We start from the raw sequence: 27,733 nt of genomic DNA on the forward strand, positions 1-27,733 counted from the left end.
AGTTAAGCATTCTGAGCAGATCTTCCATTTATTATTTATTTATTCATTCACTCTTTAAGCCTGCAAATATATTTTGGCAGTCTGCTAGGCATTTTGAAGGTGAACCAAGTCAGATACCCCAGTCCTTAGAACGTATGGTGTGAATTTGTCCAGGATGTTCTTTCTGTTGGCTCCCTTTGTTGGTTGTCCTTTTATTTTGCACTAATTTTAAATTCATGGATGGAAACTTATTTTCATAAAAAAGTTGTTGAGACCAAATCAACTAGTAAATACAGCCAAGAGAAAGCAAAATAGTAAAGTTTTTTTCAAGGTGTTCATAGTCTTTAGGAGTAAATACATGTACCAGAATGAGTAAGTAGCTTGTGGTGGTGAATCCCATAGACCACAGTGAAATGAACATATTAGGGCCTTAGTGATTTGAGGAGCAGTGGTAGCAAGTATAGGTAATCTCTGTTCCTGTATTTTCAGTGAAAGCAAAGCAGAACCAAAAAACTCTAAATCAGATAAGACATGTTAAGTAGTAGAAATGAGTAATAAGATAAAGAGCAAAGAAAGCATGGCAAAAAAAGACAGTGAAAATGTGAGCAATATTGAGGTGACTGTTCTTTATCCTGTGTAGACAGTTGTCCTTTTGAGGTCAGGTATAAGCAAAGCTTCAGAAAACTTCTGGTTGGAATGGCATTGTTTTGACATGAGAACAGCAATTGAAAGATATTTCCTGAGAGGAGGAAGTTTCCAAATCTACATTAGAAAAATTTCTGTGGGGCTGGGGTTGTGACTCAGTGGTAGACTGCTTGCCTGGCATGTGTGAGGCGCTGGGTTTGATTCTCAGTACCGCATATGTATATATGTATGTGTATATATATATATATATATATATATATATAAATGTTCATTGATAACTAAAAAATATATTAAAAATTTTTTTGTTTTTTGGCTATATATAAAATAGTGATTAAATGATTATTTCTTGTTTCATTGTTTTCACTCTATTCTTCTCTTCCTGTTTGATTAGTCTGTTTATAAGACTAATGACTTTTGTATTTTCAATTCTTTTGTAAGAGCTTCTGATATTTCTAGTTGATTAAGGTAATACTACACTTGTACAATTCTCCCCTATTTTTAACCTTAAATTGCATTGATAGCAAAGAAAATAAGTTATGACTGTCTAGAGTTAAATGTACAGATACTGACAAATATAGATATTATCTGGCTTGTTTGAACCATCCATTTTTCTGTTCTCTCTTTTTTTCTTTAAATAAATCTTAGAGTTTTCCATTCTTAGTATGAGAAGTTTCTTTTAACTTGATACAAGCCAGTAATGGCCTCTTTGGCTTTAAAAGGCAGGGTTTTTGTTGTTGTTTTCCAGAGCTTAGGGTGAATAAGTTAATACTTTTGCTTGCTTCTGAAAAAGAGACTATTCTTCCAAAGAATATCTTATAGTTAATGAACCCACTGGCAAACCCCTCTGCTAATGAACTGTCTCTAGTAGTTAACTCACCTTGATGGAGCAGTTATAAAGGCGGAGAAAATATTATATTATGGGTTGTATCACCTTCAAGATATCATTTTCTTAGCCTTTATAATACACGAAAAGTTTTCAGATCTCCGATATAACAGGAGGAGAAATAAGTAAGTATAATTGCTGTTTCCCAGTTCCTCCTTCTAATTCCAGTAAGCCCTCAAAGGTCATGTTATTTACCCTGCCTTATGTAACGTGCATTTTTAATGAAATGCATAAGAAAGTTGAATATCAGTAAATTAACTGACCTATTCAGAGTTGGACCTCACATTAGTTCAGTTTGTGCACATTGTTCAGTTCACGTCGTTCAGTTAATGAGGTTAAACAGGTAGTCTTTCAAACTTGCTCCCCTGTTTCCTATATGCTTTAGTCATATTTTGGCCTTTTGCTCAGTATGATGCAGGTCTCAAATTTTAGAACTGCAGTGCAGGGAAGGCCCAGTCTTAATTTTTCCTTCTAGAAACCATGTAAACAAATATAACTTGTTCTACAGATTTCCATTGTGTAACATTTCTTTTTTGTGCTGGTTAATTGCATAGAATGGTGACTTGTGGTAGGTTTTACTGACTGCAACACTTACTGCTTCCAGAATGATTAGTGAACTTTGACTGTAAAATAACAGTAATAATAATGTAATAGTAAAAATAATAATAGGTAGAGAAAATTCATTGGTAGAAGCCCTTTTCTTTTGTTGTGAAGAAGCACCCAATGTTTTTTGTTCCTTTTATTATGAATGGTGCTTTCTTATGGAAGAATGTCTGATTTCATTGCTTTCTTCTGTGGTTATATTATTGCTTTATTTATTCAGTAGATTTTATTGAACTATTTATTTATTTATAAATGCTTTAATTTGATCTTTTTTTAGATATGCTTTGATCAGCAATTCTGAAAGTATACCCTATTGATGTTAATAGACTAGGTTAAATAAAGTAGAAGTTTCTCTTAATGTAAGATGAATAATGTTTATAGCTATTGTATATAACAGCAATGTGTTTAATCATGTTAAACACATTGATTTTTCTAGGCATACTATTTTATCCTATACTCTTGCTAAAAGTGCCAGTTTTATTTTTGTTAAGTCCTCAGAGTGTTTAAAAATTGTCTGATTTCAATCAATTATATTTGAATTGTTTTTCTTTTGAATTATTTAACTTTAGAAAATACCTCAATTAGCATTTTTTATGAGTGGAAAGAAAGTTGGAAAACTTAAACCCTTTTTGCTTCCATCCTACTGAGATTTTTTTGGGTAGTCTTAACTGTGACAAAAGTATCTGCGGGTCACGCTAGATAACTGTAAAAAAGGTTCAGCTATCTTAGCCGAGGGGTCTTGTCATCTAGAAAAGTGTCAAGATCATTTTGAGGTCATTGTGTGATTCCCAAACTTAAGGGACACAGTTTAAGAGAATTTTTTAAAAAGAGAATCTTGTCCTGGAGGTGGAGAAACCGATTATACAATAAATAGTATATATTTTCCTTTGAAGTTTTCAAGATTTCTTCTTTGATTGAACACTACTGTTGCTTAAAAAAAAAGTGTGGGATACCTAGGTTTAGAAAACCCCTTAATTTTTAGGTAAATTATAATGAAGAAGATTAATCTTATAGCCCTTAAATTCTCTGCAGTTCATTTCAAAATCACTGTAAAGAACTGCCATTTTCCAAAGTGTGCTTCTCTAATTCAACTTGTTTTTTTTCAGGTACAAGCTTTCAAGGTGTTATAAGGACTCGAAATTATACTGCATCTTTCTTAAAGATATTTGAATATATATTTATATATATGCTTATATGTGTATATGTGAGTGTGTGTACATACACACACACATATCTGTTAAATTTATTTATCTCCAAGTTTAATTCTATGTTCACTAGAAAGTGTGATTACTGTTTTTTAATTTTAAAAGATTTTTTCATTTTACCGTTATAGGCTAAATATTATTTGGACCTACTTTAACCATTAAAATATGATTTCTCTGAAGAGTAGTCTGTTTTATAAAACCTTTGAGAGCACATCTAAGAATTATCTGACCTGTATTATAAGATTATGGTTTTAGCTCGTATGACTTTTATTATCTTAGACCATTTAATTAGTGTCAAGAAGGTGTGCAACTGATGACCAGTTGGATGCACATCAAAAAATGTGGAAAAAGTTTTTTAAAAAATGCAGTGCAAAGGGGTGGATAAACAAACAAAATAAAAATGTAGTTTAGGATGCTATAGATAAGGATCAAGATTTCAGCAGGAAAATAATTTTATCCCTGCATTAAGATTAAAAATTGATTCTCTCATCTGAAAAGGGCTCATGTAATTTTTTGACAGGCTTGCTCTCTCTTTTTTTTTTTTTTTAAAACCTTTCTTCTTCTTCATTTTTTGTCCCTTTTTAGAATTAAATATGCCTGGCTCACTGTTCTGTTACCAGATTAAAATTAACTCATAGCTGTAATATTTGAAGTCCTCTAGTTTGTTTTGACATATAGGTTAAGGGGAGGGGGATATTATTGTAGTCACATCCTAAATTTATGGCCTGTTTGGATCATATGCCTCCCAAGTTTGCCTAAGTATAGTCTTACTTTACATTTTTAAATTTATGTGTAATTATTAATAATTTCCCTCTTTTACTTTCACTAGTATTCTGGTTTAGATGATGAATTTCATGAATACTTTATATTTGGATAAAGGATATCAATTTACTTCAAATGCCACTTTAAAAAATATTTTTAGTTGTAGAAGGACAAAATATCTTTATTATTTTATGTGGTGCTGGGTATTGATCCCAATGCCTCACACATACTTGGCTAGCGCTTTACCACTAAGTTGCAACCAGAGCTTTCAAGTGCCACTTTTCAGAATTAGCAGTGATATTAACTGTGTCAGGAACAATTGTCAAATGTCTGGTTTTTCTCCTCTTTTGAGAAACTTCTCTCAGGTTCTCTCTCCTTTTTATTAAATACTTCATTGTTTTTACTTTTATTAAATTTAATCTGTGTTCTCTTCAATGACTGCTTCCATAACATATATGATGCCATTCTTAAGATTGTTTCCTTGAGTTCAAGTTGTGTTAGTGAATAAATGACTTTGGCATTGTGGTAAAAACAGAATTAATGGGGCTTTTTGTGGTCTGATAGAAATTAGATTTTTCAGCATTTATTTGCATGAGATGAAGGAGCAAAATGAAGATAAAAGAGAAGGAAGATTAAGAATATTGGGCAGTGAGCAACTGTTCTAAAGACAATTTTGATTAAATGTATAGGTTTGTTTGGGGTCATGGTGAGTTGATATCTCATGCTAGCTAGTCTTTTTATTGCTTTAAAATTCATTCTAGGAACTAGGAATTTAACACAAATAAAACATAATTAAGTCCTAAGGATATTTATCCCGATTCCAATTTTTTCTGTACTAATATATGCATATATTAATATACACATATTACTGTATATTGTTTCAGAATATAAAATGAGAATATTATGATCATTTCTTTATGAATTGTATTATATTCATAATATAAACTAATACTCAAGATTTATTATTTTTATATCATTAATGTTAATGTTTTAAGCCACATTACTCATCACTTCATTGGCTGAGGAATTTCAAATATGTACAGTAAAATGGAACCCATTTAAACTGATTAGTAATTCTGTAACTTTTCTTTTACAGGTCATGTAATGTTTGCAGAAATAAAAATGGAGAATGGAAAGTCAAAAGGCTGTGGAACAGTCAGATTTGACTCCCCAGAATCAGCTGAAAAAGCCTGCAGGATAATGAATGGCATAAAAATCAGTGGTAGAGAAATTGATGTTCGCTTGGATCGTAATGCATAATTTCAAACCACGGTTGGAACATTCCTTCATCTGTTTTGCTGAATCTACTAGTAAAAGTCATTTTTTTAGTAATACTGTATGCTTACAAAAGCTGTAAAAATGAACTTCTAAAATTCCCACCAGCTTTTAACAGTATAATGTTAAAAATATACTGTGATTTTTGTTAATCTCAAGTTTGGGTTTCTAAAGACAGCAAGTCTGGTCATTCAGTTTAAATGAATGGTTATACTGTTTTTAATGAAATAAGCCATTTTCTTGTTGTTTTCAGTATGACATAGTAGTATTTGTTCTAGTTTCCCTAGCCTTTATCAGCTTATTGTAAGGTAAATGATAAATGGTTTTTTTCATAACTTGTGTTTTATAATATGTAATTATTCATGAAAAGAAAGGGCTCAGACAAATTAGGATGTGATTTTGGTTGGTTTTAAATTGCTTTTCTTTGGTGATAAAGAATTACTGTTAAGTAAGTTTTAGATTCTGAAGTTTAGGATGTTTTTATTTGACTTAAATGAAGAAATGGATTTTTCCTTCTCTACCACCCCCACCATTCACATTTTCCACATTAACACTATTAAGAATATCAATCTCCACAGCCCCTTATTTTATTATTTCCAATAATTCCGAGTTCATATAGAACTGATAATGAAGCAAGCCCCAAGTATAATAATAGGCAGACAACTCCCAATCTTCTGTCTAGTTTCCAACCATTGAAGTGAACTGCTAAAAAAAGAAAAATAATGGAAATGTTTAGAGCAATGGTTATGTAAGTGAGTCCTCTGCTGTTTACTTCTACAGGAGCTGATTCATTTGTAAATGCAGTTTTAATAAGCCAGGGAACACCTAGGCATAGCATATCAAACACATTGGATCCCACAATGTTAGACATAGCCATGTCTCCTTTACCTGCAAAAGAAAAGCATGTTGTTAAAATATGCATACAATACTGTGTTTCATTAATAATCTTTATAAGAAAAAAACACTGGATACATTTTTGTTGTTGGTAGTTTTGGAAAATTGTTGTTAGAGCAAAAGTCTTACTGAATTTGTATTTTAAAATTTTTTTTGGGTTAGTATTTAAGTTTTAACATTTATTTAATAATGATTATCTTTATTTATTAAACCATTTTTCAATAAGATATGTAGCTTACTTGTTGCTTTTCATTTTAATTTAACATAGGTAATTACCATTTAGTACACAATTCAGATAAATCATTTGGGGGATTAGATTGAATGAAATTAATTTGCTTTTAAATAATAAACTTGTCCCTTGAGTCACTTTTCTTTTTTTCTTCAAAGTATGGTACCGAAGAAATAAATATTTTTAACATTACCTTGACTCAAGTGTATTAAGCTAGGCTTAAAGAATGGGCACTGCAAGCATTAAGGACCCAGGTTTTACCTTTTCTTGCAACTAGCACACTTGCAACTGTATCTGGTATGCTTGTTCCTGCTGCTAATAGAGTAAGGCCCATTACTGTGTCTGGAATTTCTAGTGTTTCCCCTGTAAGAAATATAGATATTGCAAGTTATACATCTTACAGATTAGCTAACCACACTCTTTAGATATTTCAGCTATTTCCTCCTTGTTTAAAAGCAAAATAGGCATGTTTACATTTCTGAGCCAATGTGTATTTACTTAGTTTTTAGGTATCAAAATATTTGAATTGAGTTGGTAATTTGGGTAACCCAGGTAGTAGAGATTTTTAATGACATTTGTAAAGATATTTAGCAGCTGAAATTCTACCAATGAGAAATGTCTCCCATTTGGTATTTTTATAGAAGTTGTAGGTGTTCACTGTTACCGGGGTTGTTACTTACTTAATATATGCTAATGAGACTGCTCATTTTCTTTTTTTAAAAAATATTTTCTTAAAGTTGTGAGAGTTAAGCCAACTATTTATAGTCATTTTTAAGCTATAAATGTGTTCCCGTGTATTTATTTTAAAAGTCCTACTTTAATGATATATCTTAATTTGGTGTTTTCTTTGGAAAAATCCATAAATCTCAGAAGAAAACAAAAACTTTTTGTTTTCTACCTAAGTCTTTCTAACAAAAGGTCCCAACTCATGAATACTTTTGTTATATTTGATGTCAGTTTAACATTTTTCAGGAATGTGCTCATTCTAGGAAACAAAACCAGAGGGTAGTTAAAATGTAACTAATTGAAAACACAGTTTAGAGTATTTTTTTCTCTATTTCTTTTTTCCTCCTTATAATGCCAGTTAAAATAACTTAATTAGAAAGTAGCCTATTTCTTGCATGCTTATATTCTTGGTATTGGAATTGGTTGTTGATTTTTTGTTACTAGCTTTGCTTGAGTTCATATGTACGTAAATAACACTATTACTTATAATCTTAGGGGCTGTTTTGTGATTGCTTACTTGATTTTGCTTTCTTCCTGTTTTTCTTTTATCAAATATGTTCTGACTGAGAAAATTTGGGTACATTTAATATGTAAGATAATTGGAGTTTTTCATTTTCTTCATTAAAAAAAGAAAAAGAAATATTCTGCTTTTTGCTAACATACTATTTTAAGATATACTAATTTGGATAAGTCAGGGGCAGCAAATTTGGGGTGTGGAAGACCCAGGTAGTAATTATTTAAACTATTCAGGCTGTATGGTTTCCATTGCAGTTATTCATTTCTACTAGTGTAGTGTAAAGGCAATCAGATGACATGTAAACAATGGGTCTGAATGTCTTCAGTAAAATTTTACTGATAAAAATAGGCTGGGTGATTTTGGCATACAGGCAATGGTTTGTTCACCTTTGCTATCAGTCAATTCAGATTAACTTTGTGGTTTTGTTTTTTGATTTTTTTTTTTTTTTTTTGGGGTACCAAGGATTGAACCCAGAGGTACTTAACCACTGAACCATATCTCTAGCCCTTTTTATTTTTTATTTTGAGACAGGGTCTCACTAAGTTTCTTAGGGCCTCAGGAAGTCGCCGAGATTGACTTTGAATTTGTAATCCTCCTGCTTTAGCCTCCTGAGTCACTTGGTTTACAGTATTTGTCACCACACCTGGCTCAAGTTAACCTTTTTGAGAGACATTCTTAATATTTTGTCTGTGTTTATATTTAGTTCTTCATTTGGGAACCAGAGCAGATTATGGCCAAGTAGTAATAGTTAAAGTCTTAATCATGGAGATTGTAGAAATTTAAAAAGAAACTTTATTTTATATCCTTTCTGTCATTTTATATTTAAAAGTAAAATAAAATATAATCTAGTAAAATAGCACTCATCATTTTCTCAAAACACTGGATCTTTATTCTATTTTTCATTATGGAATAGAATTCAATATAGTTTACTGTGAATTCCTTGTAATGTATTTAATTATTGGCATAATAGATATCCTGTTAATTTGGTTTAATTTATAAGATAATTTCTTGAACTATACCCCAAGCTTTATAGTAATAAGAATATAGTTGATATGTAAGCTAGAATTCACAAAACCTGGATGATCCTGTTGTATTAATATTAATCGCTCTGTAAATAACACTTATAACTCATTAGTCTTGCTGACAAAGAAGTATGCTTCCTAGAGTACTTTAAGTGAACATATGCAATTTGTTTTTGCATGAAATTATTTTCTTGTGCTATTATACTTAAAATACATACCAGTTATTGTGACCATCCATACCAGGATATATGTAAATGCAGATATCCATAGTGCAGACATGAAAAAAGTTATCACAAAGTAGTTTTTCCAAAACTTTCTTCTGCAGTCTGGTGTTGTTAGAAAAAGTAATGTAATAATTGGAAGGGATAATACCCAAAATATTCTTTTTAAGTCTGCTTCAGGCATGTTGAAAACACTTGGTGGATCTGTTGTGGAAAAATTAAACAATTTTGAGTTTTCTCAAATGGCCAATTACATTGGAGATGCCCATTTAGAAAGCAATATTGAAATAAATTAGCTGTATCAGTTTTCAAAAGGCTATTTAAAACATTTGAATATCTCATTACTGATATTGCTGGCAAAAAGAACTAACTGAAAGTTGAGGGCAGACAGTGATACTCAGCATTTCTTGATTTAGGGCCTTAAGTCCATCAAAATATCTTGGACAATTCACTATGTCAGTGACAATGTTTATAAAGGGGGAATTGGACATCTCTTGGTTTTCTACATTAAGAATTGTCATCAGGGACTTTTTTGGGGGATTAACCTGGCTTCTACCCCTGCTATTTCATTTGCCTCCCTTTCTAATATTGATCTTGCCTCTGACCTGCCTTATAATAATGCTTACTTAGGAAGTATAAAAATATTATAGCATAATCTTCTTATTGAGTTGTATGTTTTAATTCTTATTTTAAGTGGGTTTTTGGGTCCTTTTTGTAACTTACTAAATTTTGACTTGCCCACAATTCCTAGAAAAAAACCTTAAAAGGGGTTGGGGAGGTAGCTCAGTGGTAGAGTATTTTCATATATATGTATATTTGGAGAGAGAGAAGGAATTAGTATAAAATCTACAATGTAACAACTTACAACATTTGAGTATGTTCTTTTGGTCACTTTGTTTTAAGTTAGTGGAGGACAAGGATAATAATATATTGAATAAAAATGAGAATTCGCTTTGGAATCATTGAAAATTTGTATGGCATTTACAAAATAATGTACTCGGAGCAAATTGCATTAAAATTAATGCTAGTAAAACAACTCATAAAAACATTTTACCAAGCTTCAACCAATGTGGCATTAGGTAATATTAGATATAATTTCAATGTAATAAAAGAATTTGGACTTGTTCTTTTGAGTTTCTTGTTACAAAACTTAACTTAGAGGTGTATATCTCTTATACCTTAAAGACTAGAAACTATATAGTTTTTGTAAGAAGGGCAAGAAGTCACGTTTTATTTTTTTTTTAAATGTTAGAATAAGTTCCCTTAATCACTTAATTAAAATTAGAATCTGGTTTGTACAACCCCTTTTTAAAATAGTAACTTAAAATTATATATTTGTGGCCACAGCTGATTTTTAGTATATGTAAAAAATATACATATGTGTGTATATATATATATATACATTAATGTAAATGTTTCACTACTGCTTCACATGACATGTTTAAACCTCAACAGTTTTTCCCACTCTAAACCAGCCTTTTTTCCTGAATTCCCCCCTCCCGTTTTTTTTTTTTTTTTTTTTTTTTTTTAAAGGAGTGCACCTGTTTTCTCATTCAAGGTGAAAATCTTGGAGTTGTCTTTGTTCCCTTTTCTCGCCCTATATAGTCCCTCTGTTGCCAAGTCTTAGTGAGACTTTTTCTACATTGTCTCACATCTGTTCTTTTATCTTTACTGCCCTCTATGTAGGCATCTGTTAAGCTTGTCAGATGTTGTAATAACCTCTTAAACACCTCCCTAATATCTCAGATTTCAGTTCTTCTGTGAACATTATTTCAGTATAATATTTCTAAAGTACAGTTCTAATAATTTCCCTCTCAAACCTTCCAAGATACAGTGCTTACACAGCATGTAAGACTCTTCCTACCCCTTCTTTTCTACCCCATTCCTCATCCTACCCTAATCCTTTCTATCCACCTTTCCTCTGTTTCCTTAATATGCACATACTTGATCAGACGTTTTGCTAATGTTGTTCCTTTGGCCTCAGTTCATAGAACATACTTCACTCTTATCTCTACATCACTTATATAATAAAGGTTTTAGTAGTTAAGTACTGGTTATAAGATCAGGTCATTGAGTTAAAAATCTTACTTGTCCCATGAGCAATTTAAATGCTTTTTTCTTTGCTAATTTCCTACCTAGCCTCACTGAATTTTATATGATCTGTCCAGTTTATGAAACGTGGTTATCTTTATGTTTGTGGTACTCAGACCTTCATTTTGTAGCTTTTTTTTTTTGGGAGGGAGGGTGTGGGATGTTTGTTCTTTGATTATGGAAGCTCCCTGAGGGCTGGGACTTTCTTTTCATAGTTTCTGAATCTCCAGTGTTTTTTTACATAATAAGTACATAATACTTGCTAAATTAAAATGAGATTCTTAGTGGTTTTTTTTTTTTGTTTTGTTTTGTTTTTTAGTGGATAGACTTAATAATGGGAAGAATGTAGTTATTACCTTCAGAAACCTGACTAAGACCATGTAAACTTATAGAAAGCTGGGAATAACCAGAATCTTCATGAAATATTCCACTGTCAGTTCTTGATTGCCGACGAATGAACAGTTGGCCCTCATCTTCCCATTCCATCAGTGTCTCTCGTTCACTTTTCTCTTCTAGAGCTTTGGCAAGACAAGTACAGCAACGACTGCATTTCTTTATAATATATTGGTTAATTTTAATATCAAAACACAGGACCAAAACATATAATCCATATACCAAAAGCAGTAAAGTTCCTTCATACCTATAAATTAAAAAGGAGAAATTTGTACTTTTAAATTAAAAACAGAAGTCATTTTAGACCTTATAACTTCTGGTCAGTATCTTTTGATAATTTTCTGACAAAAGCAGCATAAGCACAATCAAAGATACTAGATATATTTTTGTAGATTTGTCCAAACTTGGTTATGAGTATTACATATTCTTGGATAAAAGTCTTGACACTTTCAGTATTTAAAAAGGAGTATACATCTATTTTCTTCCAAATGTTAGGCATAAAAAGTGCCTTGAAAATTGTCATTGGAGATCTTCAGAATAAAATTAATGAGTACTGAGTATTTTCCACCTCAATTCATTGACAGTACATTCCCCCCAAATATATAGTAATTATAAAAGAACATAACATTTGTTAATTTATTTCAAATGTTCCAAATCAAATTTTCTGGCATAGGAAATTTGGCTGGGGCTTTTCAATTTATTATGTAGAATTTTTTTTTGAATGATTTTAATGTATCTGAATTTGGCTTATACACACAAGAAAATATAGTCTCTAAAACATAAGAGTTGTTGTTTCCCTATACATGTGTTTCCTACTTAACTGTGTTAATTCCATCACACTTGAACCATGCATTTACTTTTTATTTCATAAACCATGATCTCTTTGTGCTACAAATGAAGGACCAGAGTTCTGGTGTCCCTAAATGAGGGAATATTCCTTAGCTTGCATAGTTTCACAATTCCTGTCCCCTGCAGATAACTGCTGAATTCCAGAGGATCCCTATTATGATATCAGGATGATTAACTTGGAAATTTTCTTCTCTATTAGATTGTAAGTTTCTTGATAGTAGATATCATGCACTACTGCTGCATTGTAGTACTCTAAAGGGGCACCATTAACCTTGTTTTGTGTTTTTTTCTTATACTTTTTGGGAATTACACAATGTTCATGTGTGGCCATGTGTTTTACATTTTTTTCTTTTATGATGCCTAGCATAATAATAAATCCTAGTAAATGCCTGGTACTTAATTTGAAAAAGTTTATAGCTGTTCAGTAAGTCACTTTTTTTTTTCTTTCTCCATTTTCTTGTACCAGCTAGGCACAGAGAGATTACAGGGAAACAAATAATTTTTAATATTGACACCTAAACATGGTTGGTTCTTGGAGGAAGAAACCTAAATGAACTGCTAAATGAACATCGGAGAGAAATTTGAAGGAATAAAGGAATTTTTATTTCCTCCATCATCTTTCTCCAATCTTTTGTAACCATGGCCACTTCTATCTAAGGCTAAGTAAGCAATAATCTAGTAGAAGAAAAAGCCAGAAGTTGGGACTTTTTCAGACAACAAAACTTGAGGTAATTAATAAATGTCAGCCAATGAGAAGAACAAAGAGTGGTGGTCTCCAGTGACTAGTGAGTGAAACAGGGAGGTTATGAGGTGACCAAAAAGAACTTGCAAAAGTAGGAGAACCTATCAGCAGTTGTAATGAGGGAATTAGCCCAGAGACTCAACTGGAGTGTGGTGTGGAAGTAGATAAATGAGAAGTGACTGACATGACATTTCTGAAAAAAATATTACTGAAGCATCAGATTTCATGAAGTTCTCTTTGTAATTATGTTTCACATAAGAGTAACAATTATTTCAAGCTTACCAGTAAACTTGGTTGTCAAATATTATGCCAAAAACTGCTGCTACACTAATTGCATATGCTGCACAGTCTCTGAAAAGGGGCCAACATGATAGCGTTGAAACCTGTAAAATGATAGTTTGATTTACTGTTTTCATTATAGTATAAGTAATTCAATTATAATGCCTAACATAAAACTAAAGCTGTTTGTATATTTGTCGTTAAATATTGTTACCTTTTGCATATTGCTTAGAGAGAAAGGAATTTTAAAGAAAAATTGTTTCTAAACCTATACTGACTTTCATAAATTTGACCAAAAGCTAATTGTGGGTTAACTAAATCGAATAAATGTTTTTCTACTGATTAATAAATTTGATTGAATGCATTACTAATGCCTTGTTGTTCATCCCAGACAATAAAAAAATGTTTTTAGAACTTGTCAAGACAATTTTATTGAATAAAGTTTTCTTACGTACCACATTAGATAGTAAGCCACAGGCTGCACAGATGCCAAGGAGATTATAAATTGCAGATCCAAGAATGGTGCTAATGCCAATATCTCCCTTTGTGATAAATACACCTATGAACAAGATAGTGTAAATTAGTGTTAACTTAAAAGAATAAAGTCACACTGAGTAAGCAAAAAGTATGAGGAGCAATATTTACCTAGGAAAGCAGTAACTAATTCAGGAGCTGAGCTACCCGCTGCCATGAAAGTTGCGCCTGCAACATCTTGAGACAATCCAAGGGCTGAAGATAAATGAAATTATTATTATGCCTGGTAAAGTGACAAATGAAAGGTTTAAAGCTATAGCTTCATATAAGACTGATACTGATTTAAGCTGGGAAAAACATGCAGGTTTAGAAAATAGAGGGATCCACTGTTTTGCATTTTTTATGTATAACTTAATTCTGTAGAAGGAGTAAGAAGATCAAGAGACTATTAGGAGGAACTGTATTGCAACTCAGTTTTGGGCTCATTTCCAACCCAGAACAGATTCTAGCTATAAGTGTGTAGGTAAGTAGCAGCAACAAGACTTTTGGGTGGCACTGGGAATTGAACCAGGGGAACTACTACAGAGAAACATCCCCAGCCCTTTTTCTGTTTTAAAACATGGTCCTACTCAATTGCCCATGTTGGCCTTAAACTTGGGATCCTCCTGCCTCAGCCTCCCAAGTTGCTAGGATTGTGTGTGCCACCATGCCCAACCAAAGGATTTTTTTTTAAAAGTTTGAAAATATTCATTAAACTTGAAACGAGATCAAAGATAATAGTAGTTTTTAAGATCTATAAATGCAGCTTATTTGAACTTGTTCACAAGTTGACAATGTCAACATTGTTTAATTACAAATGAGAGGAAATTAAAAGCCCAATAAATAAGATGTAATACTGTTTAAGTATAGTGTATTGATTTGAACATGCCTGTTAAAACTTTAAGCAATATAAGAAAATACTATCATTCAAGTAGTTCATGTGTATTCTTGATACTTAAAAACATGTCAGTCTATTAACTTGATTGACAGGATGAGAGTCTCAAGACGATTCTGACCTTTTCAGTGTTGCTGAGACACCTATATACTATGGTAAGGAAAAGAGAAGGCCATGATGAAGATTCAACAATAACTCCTTTGCTTTGGGAATGCTAAGATAATGCTTTATAGGTAAACTGAAAACTAGTCAATGCTAGATGTTAAATTATCTTCCTAGGTTACAAAGCTGGTGTCAGTCAAAACTAGAATTCAGATTTTGAAGACGTGATGTTTACTCTTGTAAATTCTTGATGATCTTAACTTTGTCTACTAAACCTGTAGGTTCTTCACAGTTGAGTTTTCCTGGAACTCAGATTCTGCTATGCTTAGTTCAGTCCCTGTCAGTATTTCCTTATCTGTGGAGACCATCACCTATTGCCTGCTCATAGCTCCACCTCATTTCTTTACTTCTTTGCTGAACATTGAATTTTGACCTTAGAGATTCCTTCTTTGTTTGTTGGTGTGGCAGATTGAAATGCACAAAAATAAATTTCCATTCCACACGTTTTTCTAATTTCCACTTTCCTATTAAAAAAACAAAACAACAACAAAAACAAGGAAAAGGTAAAGTCTGTCTCCTGCTGAACTTGAATGTGTATTTATAACTGCTTTGGCTAATAGGGAATGACCATGGCAGAACCATTATATTTGAGACTTGGACATTAAAGATGATAAAATTTCCTCAGTTTCCTCTCTTGAGACATTTACTTTATAGCCCTAAACCTCCACATAAGTTCTTGAAACTCCCATACTGGAGTGACCTCATGAAGAGGCCATATAGAAATAGAGGTTTCATCCCCCGATTTGGAATCTTCCCAGCCTAAGCAACAGATGTGAGCTTTCTAGATGATTCCAGACCTATTCTGACTACAACTGAGAAGAACCACCTAACTGAGCCCAATAAATTCCCAGAACTGAGAGGTAGTGATTTAAGGTCACTAGTTGTAGGGTGATTTTTAAAGCAGTAATAAATCACCTGGCTGTTATTTGTTCATTTGTTATATTTACCAGGTACCTACTATGCCAGATGCTTTTTTTTATGTGCTAGGAATATGGCAGTGAACAAAACAGACAAATGTTCCTGTTCATGAAGTTTTAATAGTAGAGGAAAGAAACAAGTTAAATATATATTATTTTAGAGATAAGTAGCAAGGAGTAAAGACAGGATAAGCTGAAAACTAGTCTGTGTCATTGAGGAAGGATTGAAAATTTAGATTGGGTAACCAGAAAAGACTGAACCAAGAAGGTTACTTAAGATTTTAAAGTGAGGAACCTGACCACTTACATACTGCAATAAGAATATGCTCAACAGAATAAGTAGCTGCAAAGGTTCTAAGGTTGAATCTATGTGTTAAAAATAAGTTCAGTGACTGGAAGAAAAAGTGGGAAGACAGTGATAAGTGATGAGATTAAAGGTAATGGATAGAATATGTAAGTCCTTGTGGATCTGAGTGAAGACTTTTATTCTAAAATCAATGGGAAGTACATGAAAAGTCACAAACTGCCTGCTGATACCAGCTCCATTCTTTAATTTTTATCCCTTGGGGTTATTTGGTCTCAGAAGCTCAGCCAGTTCTAGTCTGAGCTGTTTCACCACTTGATAAACTTCAGGTTGTGAAAAGCTCTTTCAAGATAGTTGGAATTATCTAATTCAGGCCTTCTGATCTATTCTCCACTATTTTTACCTTTGACCAGGTCATTTGGTAAACATTTACCTGCAATAAATAATGAAGGAAAATAAATATTTGTGTAACATATTTTACACTTCATAGCATTTCTTTTACTGGTTAGAGTGATAATATACTTAACAACCATATATAATGCCTATATATAGTTGACCCTCCATTTCCATAGGTTTATATCCACAAATTCAACCATCTGTGGAACAGACATAGTCAAAGAAAAAACTGCATCTGTAACAGGATTTTTCATCAATATTCCCTAAATAATAAACTGTAACAACTATTTTGTATTAGGTATAAGTAAGAGATTTTGAAATATATGGAAAAATGTATGTAATATATGCAAATACTATGCCATTTTATATAAGGGACTTGAGTATCCTCAGATTTTGGTATTAGAGGGATCCTAGAATCAATTACCCATGGATACTGAGGGATGACTGCATATCTTATATGTATATAATCACTCTAATCAGTATGTGTATATCACATATATACAAATGCATACATTCTTATTATAACTTTTTGATGTGTAGTATGACCAACTGGTCATAAAATTTTAACAAAAAGACAAAGATTGCTTTGTGATTAATTTTTTTGAATGGAGTAAAATCTTATGGTATATGATCCACTCATACATATTATCAACTATGTTTAGGTGTGAGTGGTGGAATTTTCGTTTTACAGATAAACAGTTCTAGGGGCTTAGAATGTAGCTCAGTGGTAGATAACTTGCCTAGCAGGCATGAGGCTCTGGGTTTAATCTCCAGCACTGCAAAAGATTGTGTGTGTGTAAAGAGAAATGGAGAGAATGACAAGCCTTGATGACTGTGTGACAAAGGAGGTCACAGCATTCTAGATGGTCTGTTGGTTATTGTGTTTTTGTGTTAGCTTTTTGTTGTGACCAAAATACCTGACAAGAACAACTTAGTGGATGAAAAATTTACTTCAGGCTCATGGTTTCAGAAGTTCAGCCCATGGTCAACTGATTCTTTTCTGAGCCTGAGGTGAGACAGAACATCATGGTGGAAAGGCATGGCAGAGGAAAGCTGCTCAGCTTATTGCAGCCAGGAAGAAGGTGGGTTGGAAAAGAGAGAGAGAAGAGCCAGGGACAAGATGAAGTCGAAGGCCATGCCCACAGTAACCTATTTCCTGTAGCTACACTTTGCTTCCTAGTTAGCACCCAGTAGCCCATTTAGATTTTCAGTCAAATGGATTAATTCACTGATGAGGTTACAGCTCTTGTAATTCAATCCTTTCACCTCTGAACATCGCTACATGCCTAACATATGAGCTCTTCAGTGGACATTTTTAGAACCAAACCATAACAGATTGCCCAATGACAATTTGGTGGTTGTGTGCGTTTTAGAGTTTCTGCTGAAAAACAGATCAGTTTTTATTAAACGTGAAAATATATGAATTAAAGGAAAGAAATCAAGTCATGTCTCTGTTTCAAATACAAAAAGAGGTATGGATGCGTGAGTTTTTTAAGAGTGAAAAAAGAAATAAGAAATGCTTGGAGTTCAGGACCCTTGATTCCAAAAGGGTCTTGTTGGGCAGGGTAGCGTAGGCCTGTAATCCCAGCTACTTGGGAGGGTTGAGGCAAGAGGACTGCAAGTTTGAGGCCTGCATGGGCAATTTAGTGAGACACTGTCTCAAATTGTTAAAAGCACTGGGGACGTAGCTAAGTGATAGAGTGCCTAGCATGTGGAAAGCTCTGGTTTCAATTCCTGGTAGCAAAAACAAGCAAAAGTCACAGGGATAGTAAGGATCTTAAATGTAGGGAGATAGGGCATAAACCCTGAGCCTATTGGTTTTTATTTCACCATAGAAATCCAATATAAGAATGGTGCTTAGACAGGCCAGTTATAACCTAGTGGGTGATTGAACTATTTTTTTTTTTCCCTGTTTCATAGCACTGGCACCATAACTGTCCCTATTCACTCTTTTTCTAGGGGGGAAATGGGTGTCAGGAATACTTTGGAAGTTTTCAAGTATATTCCAGAGAATTTGTAAATTTATTGCTACTAGTTATTATCATGAATTGTCTTCTTTAATCAATTCAAGGCTAGATAATTTGTAGATGAAATTGAGAAATAAGACACTTTTTCTTGAAGTAATGGTCCAAAGTTGGTGCAGTTAAAGACTGATTAATCTTTCTTTAAGGCTAGCTTCATTAGAAAAATTGAATTTCAAGAGAGAGAAAAGGTGATCTATTGGGCCATTGCAAGGCAGGAAAATAGGAGACCCATTAGAACACTTTTGGTCTCAAAAGGCAGTAAGAATAAAGATTGTTTCTATTCACTGGGCTCTAATTGAATTATGAAAGGAAAGATTGTGTATAGATGGATGACTAAAACTTCAAAGATATTTTAGCAAGTTATATCTTAAGGTTCTAAGAATATTTTGTAAAATGGTTTATACCTTTGAACTTTAGAATAGATTGGCTTTGTCTTCCTCGACCTTTGGGTAGCATTTTTCTCTGCTATAGTTTATTATTAAGTATAAATTTTTCTGGGTTTTTTTTTTTCCCCCTCCATGGCTATTACTCTTTTCTCCCCCCACCCCCACTTTTACTATAAAAGGATAATCAAATTTCCTTCAAGATAAGAGTAGATAAAGTTTTCTTTATAGGTTTAGATACCAACACATTATTTATATAAAGTACAACTTCATGGTAATGAGCTGATTCTTAAAATTCATCAGACTTTCTCTTAAGTGTGTCCTCTTCTGTAATGCTGTGTTGGAAAGTTTGTAACAGTTTTTGAAAATCTCCTTCTGTATGATATAGTAGAAAAAATATTAAACTAAAATTAAGATATGAATTCTGACCCTGCCAGTAATTTGATGTGAGATTTTAGTTAAATCATTTAGACAAGCTTCATATTTTGCTATCTGTAAAATGGGAAGGTAGTATTTCACAATCTTTAGGTTATCTTCTAATTTTTTCAATCCTATAGATTGAAATGCACTCTATGCCCTAAAAGTATGCCTACGGTTTGTTTATCATTAATTAAATTCCATTTATGATTAAAAAATCTAATCTCAGATTATTGAAAATTTGAAAAATGAAGGGGAACAATGGAGGAAGAATCACTTATACTATTAAGCACTGTGTTTTAACCTCTACTATCATGTATTTTCAGTCCTTTTAAATCATACATTTTAATATAACCATAGGTTACACACAATTTGATATCCTCTGGCACAATTTCAAAAAGCCTGAAAACTTTCAGGCTCTATAAATGAAGTAGAATATTGAAAACAATCAAAAGTCATTCAACTTCAGTGACTTTGATGTATAGTCATTCTGAGTAATTCTATCTAATGTCCAAATAAGGTGTAACAACAAAAAGTATTTTTTTAATGTTTGGCAGAACTAGTTTTGAAATTAATTTCAAATGTATTTCTATAAATCTTTTTTGTAAGATCAGCATCATTGGTACAAACACCTGGCTTCTCAATAATATATAATTGTGTGTGTATACTCTCTGGTGTTTTTAACAATAAATAATAATTTGATTAACATATTTACCATCTCATATTTTGTGTGAGCTATGCAGGAAGTAATTCTGAAACACCTATATAATGCTTTTAAAGTTATAAGTCCACTGAAAAAGAAGGCCCTCCTACGCACAATCCAACAGCTATAACATTACAGTGGATTCACACCTATCCCACCTCTGCCCTTGCTCAATCATAAAGCACACAGAAAACACTTTGTCTCCAGTCCTCACTGGAAACTTGATCTCTTTGACACCAAAATGCCTTTTTTTTTTTTTTTTTTTTGCCTCTTCATTTGGGGCAACAATGATTAATACATAGCTAATATTACTGTTAAACTAGCTCTGAATATACCTGACTACTTAGCTTTTCGATCCATTCTCCTGATATAGATTCAGATGCAGTCAAAGGGGACTACTATTTAGATCAGAGAAAAAAGAACAACAAAGAGAATGAAATGCTTTTAGGATGCTGAGTGCCCATGTAGCACTGAAGAAGCACTATTCTTCGTCTTTGTTCTTTGGGAAAGCTTTTGCCTCTGTAAATATCATGAGGATTAAGAATCAAACAATCCCCTGAAACTGTAGGCTATCCAAATGTCATAGGCATAGAATTATTTGACTCTCCACTTTATCAATTTAAAACCAATTCTGGAATTAAATCTTGCATTTCTTATTTTCTATTTTTGAAACACAAAGTAAAACATAAGCACACATTATTCAAAGTACAGGGAATGAAAACATTTTTAATAAAAAGTAAATATTTAAGAATGTTTTCCTCAAATCTTATTAAAATAATTTTCCCTTAAAATATATTATAACTCAAAAGTATCAGCATGGTAGAGGGATTAGAATTTCTGATTGAATAGCATATTAGTGTAACATATAAAAAGAAAAGTTTTATAGCTAACGTTTTGGAATTTAGGCTGTGTCAAGTGACTAATCTTAAAGGGTTCTCAGAGTTTTGTGTATAGACATCTTGAAAATATTTTAAAAAAGCAGTTCCAAACATTGGTTCAGTACCTTAGAGATTCCCATTACATATCAAAAGGATTTTGTTCTTCATACTGAACTTGTGTTTTTAAAAATGAACTTCTTATAGAGATGATACCTAGTTTCATTTGGGCTCTAAGTTAATGCAGTTTATATTTTAAATATATATTAGTTTCTTTTTAAATATAATTTGAAGGTATCACTTTTTGAACAAAGTTTGCTAAAACTGGAATAAAATGATATGGATACTACTGTAAGAGAAATGGAAGTAACTTTAAACAGAATATTCCAGAGATATTTAAGATATAGTGTGAAGTGGCTACATGAATTATTAGATAAATAAAGGGCTTTATAAGCTTACTTCTTACTTTGTGAAATAGTACTTGCTTTTATGTACCTTAAATTGGGTACATGATGGATTTGGTATTTGCTGCAAACATACTCATATTGACTTTGATCATTCACCTCTATTCTATCTCTTCTGGATAAAGGATTCTAACTTCTTAGTCTGTTCTTCGTGATGGTGAACATTCAGTGATGTTTTCTTCTATGCTCGCAACGTGTACGCAGTTTACTTGTATGTCCTCATGTTCTTGGCACACAACTCTAGGAACTAAGAACCCTGTTTCACAGTCGACATAACTGAGGCAGAGAGAAGTTAGGCACTTGCCCAAGATCACAGAGCTAGGATTTGAACCCAGGCTATCTGACTCCATGGTAGGCACTTTCAGTCATTTCATAGAGTAATAAACTACTAGAGCATATGACAGCTGTGACCCCTTCAGCTCTCCAAAGATTCTCCACATTATCACAGATGATTCAGCAAGCACATCATCACAAAGATTTAAAAAATGTGTGAAAAGTCCCAAGTCAATAGTACCACATATAAGGTGGTAACGGTACCACAAGATATTGTGACCACCTTCACAAGCCACACATGAGAATCTTAGATAAAGTTTCAAAAGTCAGGCTCATGTGAATAACCTTTTCTTCCTTGTCATTTGGAATCCTTAGCACTCTATCTGGCTCTTACACACCATACCTACTCCTCAGAGTGTCCACTAACTAAGGGTCTAGAGTAGCACAATTGGTGGGAATGAGGGAGGTCCCTTAGGGCTTTTCCTTACCCCATTGCCTATTTCTAGGCTCTTGGCTCTAACTTGGTCTTCCATAATGTCCCTCTCTGATTGAATCTTCTATCTCCTTTTCCAAAATCTGTGTCTTATCTGTAACCACAGAAGCTAGTTCTTTTTGCCAAAGTTAAAACACTGTGGACAACTACAGTGTGATATATTTTTCCCTCTACAATGTGGATTAATTTCACTTTAACTTTCTGTGTTCAAACAATCACCATCAGCTTTCTTTCGTACAGAACCTAACTGAAAAAAGCAGCAGTAGAAAACAGGATTGGAAGAAAAGGAGTATTGCAAGCAATAGCATTTTTTTTTTTTTTTTAATAATGGTTTCACACATTTAAGATCATGGCAAAATAGTCTGCCCAGCAGAGATGGTCAGCATGCTTTACGAGGGTTGAAGTGTGAAGGAGAGATGGTGTGACTTTTTTGATCATTAGTAAAGAGAAGAAAAAATGCTTGCTGAAGCCTCTAGTGGCAGCAGCTCAAGGAGAAATTGCCAGATAACCATATATAGGTTAGAGCACCTGTGTGACTGAGCTGGGGCCCTGCCAGGGTGTCAACAAGAACTTCTGCCCTCCACTGTTTTCGGCTCATCCCCTGCATGCAGATTCCATTGCTGAGCCTCTTCTAGTCTTGCCTTTCTAAAAGATTCTGCTTCACTGCTGACAAAATGAGCCATTGTGATGGTTGAGAAGGAAGTAGTGGGGTGGTGATAGGGTGATAGGCCTGCTAATTCTTCCATTGTATTCTTGGTTGAAACTATTATCATGTACCCCCACAGGAAATTATTACTTCAAGTGATGATTAGGTTCCACAGTACAGTTCTAAGATCTCATGTGCATTTTAGACAAAATATTTAGACCTGGGAACCTAATTATTAAGAGGTGTTTATAATGTATTTTATAACCCTGTTCAGGTTGCCAAAAGTCTAAACTGATTCTCTTAAATAATTCAGTGTATTGTCTTTATTTTATATTGTATTTCCTCTGTACTTACAAAGTTTATTTGATATATGTTTTTGTCAAAATTTTCAGTGCCCTTGGGAAGAAAACCCATTGTAAGGTTGTTCAAATAGAACAGGTCTTCTGAAACAACCGTTTTACAGAGGCTAATCTCAAACAAGGATGTGTAGAATTATATCACATAGCAGTTGAGCTCATGCTTGAGTTTTGACATTAGAGAGATGAGGACTCTGCTGCATATTGGCTGTGTGGTCTTGAGAAATTACCCATCCTCTCAGCTTTGCTTATCTCATCAGTAAAACGAGTATGTTAGTTCTTACTCTGTAAGGTTTTTGTGAAGGCTGAATGAAACCATAGCTGTTCACACATATATGCGTACATATTATGCTGGATCTTCTGTAATTGTATCATAATAAATAGATGACTAACGACATTCCAGTAAATTGGGAGACTCTTCAGTAAACTGTTTTGAAGATTATATTAATAATTATTAGGTGACAAAATGGATGAAACTATTATGACTCAGTACTCATCAAGAAACTATGGGGACATGTGACATATTTGCAGACTTCTGAAGTGAGTTTCTATGGATGTAAATAAGTTGTAGAGGTTTGTTATTGCTGATGTCATAATTTGAATGAGGCCATGCTAGGCCTCGAAAAGAGAAATGACAGAATTAATGTATAAGCATTTAAAAATGAATTGAGCAAACACTATTTCTGTTTCAGTTTGTTGCTAGGATTTTCGATATTCAGAAACCAGGGTAAATTCTTAATGACTGAAGAAGATTTGGCAGTGGCATCGGCATCCATCAATCACACATTCATAATATCTACTATATTTTATGGCAGTGATTTGCTTGAGAAATGCATTTTTACTGATGGTGCTTCAGAGTAATTCCACATGTGGTATGATGAAAATCATTTCACAGACAAATCTTTTAATGAAGATTATTTGAAGACATAGCTATATTTTAATGTAGTGGCTTCTTCTGCAGGGCTAGAAAAGTTTTTTAAAAAAATTTTACCACTCCTAAAACAATTTTTTATAAATAAAATTCTCAATGGATTTGTTCTTTCAGTTCTGTCCTTGCTGAGTATAGTCATTGTTTAGCATGCATATAATACATTTTAATTTAAATTACTGAGTTGTATGCAATTAGCATTTTTAATCTTTACTTTTTAATATTTTTCTAATGTGTTGTACTGACACAAGAATGAACAAAATAGGCTATTAGAAATGAGTTGGGATTATAGAAAAAATATATACACACAGCACACACATACACTCTCACTTATATTCTATAGCAAGAGAAGTTTTTAGTGGAAGAAATAAATGTAGAAAAAAACTACAAGAAGAAAATATGCATGATTTTTGGAATCTAGGATTAAAATGATTTAAATCTAAAACCAAAAGAAGAATCATAAAAGAAGTACAAATTTAAAATATTTAATTTTCAATGTGATCAAACACACATAATATAAAAGCAAACAACCAACTATGGAAAATCATCTGATATAAAATTGTACTAGAAAAAGTTTATATATGACTTGGGCATGGTGATGCACACCTGTAATCTCAGCAGCTCGAAGGCTGAGGCAGTAGTACTGAGAGTTTAAAGTCAGCCTCAGCAACTTAGTGAGGCCCTAAGTAACTTGGCAAGACCCTGTCTCTAAATAAAATATAAGAAAGGGATGGGTTTGTGGCTCAGGCCTCTGGTACCCAAAAAAAAAAAAAAAAAGTTTATATATGAAATATCAATAATAGACAAATACTTTCCAATAGAATATGGGTAAAACACCCACAAAACAAGACCACAACTGTCAATAAGTGTATAAAATATTCAACCCCATAAATAAATATAAATTTTTAAAGATAAAATTCTACCTTAATTGACAAAGATAGTAAAAGTGATACTCATTGTTTTCTGGAATGGATGTTACACATTATGAAAGCTTAAATTGGTATACCATTTGTGTAATACATTTTGGCAATATAGATCATAAGTCTTAAAATATGTATAGCTCTGCTTCCTAATCAGAAAATGGTTAGAGAATGCAGAGAATTTCTAAGTGTGGGCATAACATTATTTAAAACAAAAGGAAATTTATGTCAAATCAAATCTTTAATGAGAGTGATAGTTTTAAAATGATAAATTTCTACTGGGTGTCTACAATAAGTAAAAACCATGTTTGGTGCTCACATGATTTCATAGAATTATGGATTGTAATGCTACCATTGAAAATCATGTTTTTGAAGTATAGAGTAAGGAAAAGACCCCAAACTCTGTGTGTGTGTGTGTGTGTGTGTGTGTGTGTGTGTATTAATTATAAAGATTGAAAAGATCGAAAGGAAATACCTTACAAGATTTTGGGATAATGGAAATATAAGTGATTTTACCTTTTATTTCTATATCTCTTGTATTCTATTTAAGTAAAAACAATTCATTAAAGAAAATATAAATGTCAGTGTAAACTGTAGTAGAAATGTAAGAAAATACGTATTTGCATCTACTTAGGTTAAATAGTAATTGGAATAAACTTTTTTTTTTTTTCATTAAACTAGTAGGGGTTGTAGTGCTTCTACTATTGCCAGGCACTGTTTTAGGTCCTAAGGATACTGCTCTACTGCAATAAACAGGAGAGAGAATAACTTGCCTTGCAGTTCAGCAGGTGTTAGAGATGGGGCAATGGGAAAAGGGAGAATTTACTTTCATGCTCTTTCCCTGTGTGAAGAAATGAAATGGTAGGTCACAGGATGTGCAGATGCACATGCACCCACGTGTGTGTGTGTGTTTGATGAAGGTAAGGATGCTGTTGTTTTTGTGCTGTCCTGTGAATATAGAATAGAAAACTCATCCCTTTGCTGTGATGTAAAAGTGCTTAACATATTAAACTAACAAAGCAGGAGACTGGAAATGTTGTTAATTTTGTTTATATGGTATTAAACATCACTGATATCCTGATTTTAGAGATGAAGGTCTACACTCAGGATTCTGGGCAATGTACACTGCTGGAGGAAAAGAACTCAGGCTTGGACTAACTGATTTTATTTTCAATAGCCAGTAGTGAAGGCTACTTTTTAATAACTGAATTCACAATTATCTGATTCCTGAGGCCAGGTTACATAGGATGCAGGATTTTTTTATTGGTTCTTAAATAGCAGTTCATTTTCTTAATGGAAGGATGCTGGGAAAGGAAGAGGGTGAGGGTGGTCCATAATTATTTTGTTTATCTTTTAAAGAAGTTATAGTGGTCTTAGAGTAAAAATGAAAAAAAAGTTTTCTGAAGTTTAAATGACAAGTATTAGGAGTTCCATTTATTTGCAATACACACCAAGTACATAGATGTGAAAGCCTGAAACAGTTGTTGTAACAGCCAGTCAGGCAGTGTAGTATATAAACAGGAAGTTTTTATAGATAGGCTGTGTAATAGTAAGTGCTAGGTACTAACTCTGCTTTTCTGCTGCATGTAACTACCAGTTGAAACCACATTTGACTAGTTGCTTAAAAAGCAGGACCCCATGACATAGAAGTTAATGCTCTGCAACCAGTTGAGCCTGACAGAACCATGGTTGTATCTGTGAGACACAACTTTTCTGGAAGGTCCTAAGGGAACTCTCCAGTCACTTACATTCACTGATGATTTCCAGGGAAGGCAGGAAGTACTCGTCACAGACAATCGACACGGCCATGAACATGTAAAGGATAATCAGGAAGTAGATTATGATACCTCCATCTGCACGCTCCTGTTTGGTGAAAAACCCTTCAGGAAACTCGGACGATGGAGAAACAACACATTGGGTGCCATTTCCTGGGAAGGATTAAGGAGGTGAACATTTGAAGAATGTTAGAGTCACACATCTCAAGTCTACAAAAAGCATTTCCTTAAGAAAACTGGGATATTGGGGTGGAATTTTAAGAACCCAGTGAAAATGCATAAAACACTTCTGAATATGATGTACTGTGCATCCTTGGAAGATTAGCCTTTGGATTGGAAAGAGATCCTTTAAAGACATCAACTGATGACGGTGGAAGAATTAAAAGAAATTATTAAATCACTCCTCCATGTCTCTTCCTAAAAGGGATTTCTGAACTTTTCTCACTCCCCAAGTAGAAACCGTGCTTCTGATGAATAAATATTTCTAATAACTGTACAATTTCATTTTTTTGTTTCAGAGATCAAGTTGTCCTTGGGCCTCCAAAGAATCCTTTATTGTTGCCAAGAGTGTTTTTAGGATGAAAGCTTTTTGTTTTTGTTTTTTCATGATTAAGTCTGACAATAAAAACTGGAGGTTTGCCTACTTTTTGATCTCTGTGAATTACTTCAGAGCTATCTTTAAGAACTTATTGGAGGAATCAAACATATTTGATATCCTTCCAAATGCTAATAATCAGAGCAAGTACAGGGATGCATAAGCAAAAGCAAATCAAGGGAGCATTTTCCTCCCTATCCCTTCACGTAGCTGTGGTAGCAGAAGCAGCGGGGGTAACTGACGGCAATGTCCACCTACCTGTGGCTCTTGGAAGACGCTGGGGCAGAGAGGCCCCTGGGAGAGGCCGGTGTGCAGTGGCCCAGATGATGCAGAGCAGCAGGGCCCTTCTTGCCCATGTGAAGCCCCCTTTTGTCTGCAT

At 33.3% G+C, this 27,733-nt stretch overlaps 2 protein-coding genes across 7 annotated transcripts in view; one reads left to right on the top strand and one right to left on the bottom strand.

Annotated features, from left to right (window-relative positions):
- Window positions 1–6,475, top strand: part of Myef2 (myelin expression factor 2) — a 36,934-nt gene extending 30,459 nt beyond the window's left edge. For 5 of the 6 annotated variants that reach the window (XM_047541248.1, XM_047541250.1, XM_047541249.1 and 2 more), the window contains one exon: window positions 5,174–6,475. In XM_047541248.1, coding sequence (XP_047397204.1) covers window positions 5,174–5,337 — 164 coding nt within the window. In that variant the 3' untranslated portion in view covers window positions 5,338–6,475. The remainder of the gene's footprint in view (window positions 1–5,173) is intronic. The other variant, XM_047541253.1, reaches the window with a different exon arrangement.
- On the bottom strand, window positions 5,836–27,733 carry Slc24a5 (solute carrier family 24 member 5). Its single transcript, XM_047541254.1, has 9 exons — window positions 27,613–27,733; window positions 26,733–26,912; window positions 13,961–14,044; window positions 13,771–13,874; window positions 13,319–13,419; window positions 11,409–11,692; window positions 8,959–9,165; window positions 6,737–6,838; window positions 5,836–6,240 (listed from the first exon to the last, which is right to left on the bottom strand). Exons 1-9 carry the CDS (start codon window positions 27,731–27,733, stop codon window positions 5,918–5,920), a joined length of 1,506 nt encoding a protein of 501 aa, XP_047397210.1. The 3' UTR covers window positions 5,836–5,917.

This window comes from Sciurus carolinensis, chromosome 2, assembly GCF_902686445.1.
Source record: "Sciurus carolinensis chromosome 2, mSciCar1.2, whole genome shotgun sequence".
Lineage (NCBI taxonomy): Eukaryota > Metazoa > Chordata > Mammalia > Rodentia > Sciuridae > Sciurus > Sciurus carolinensis.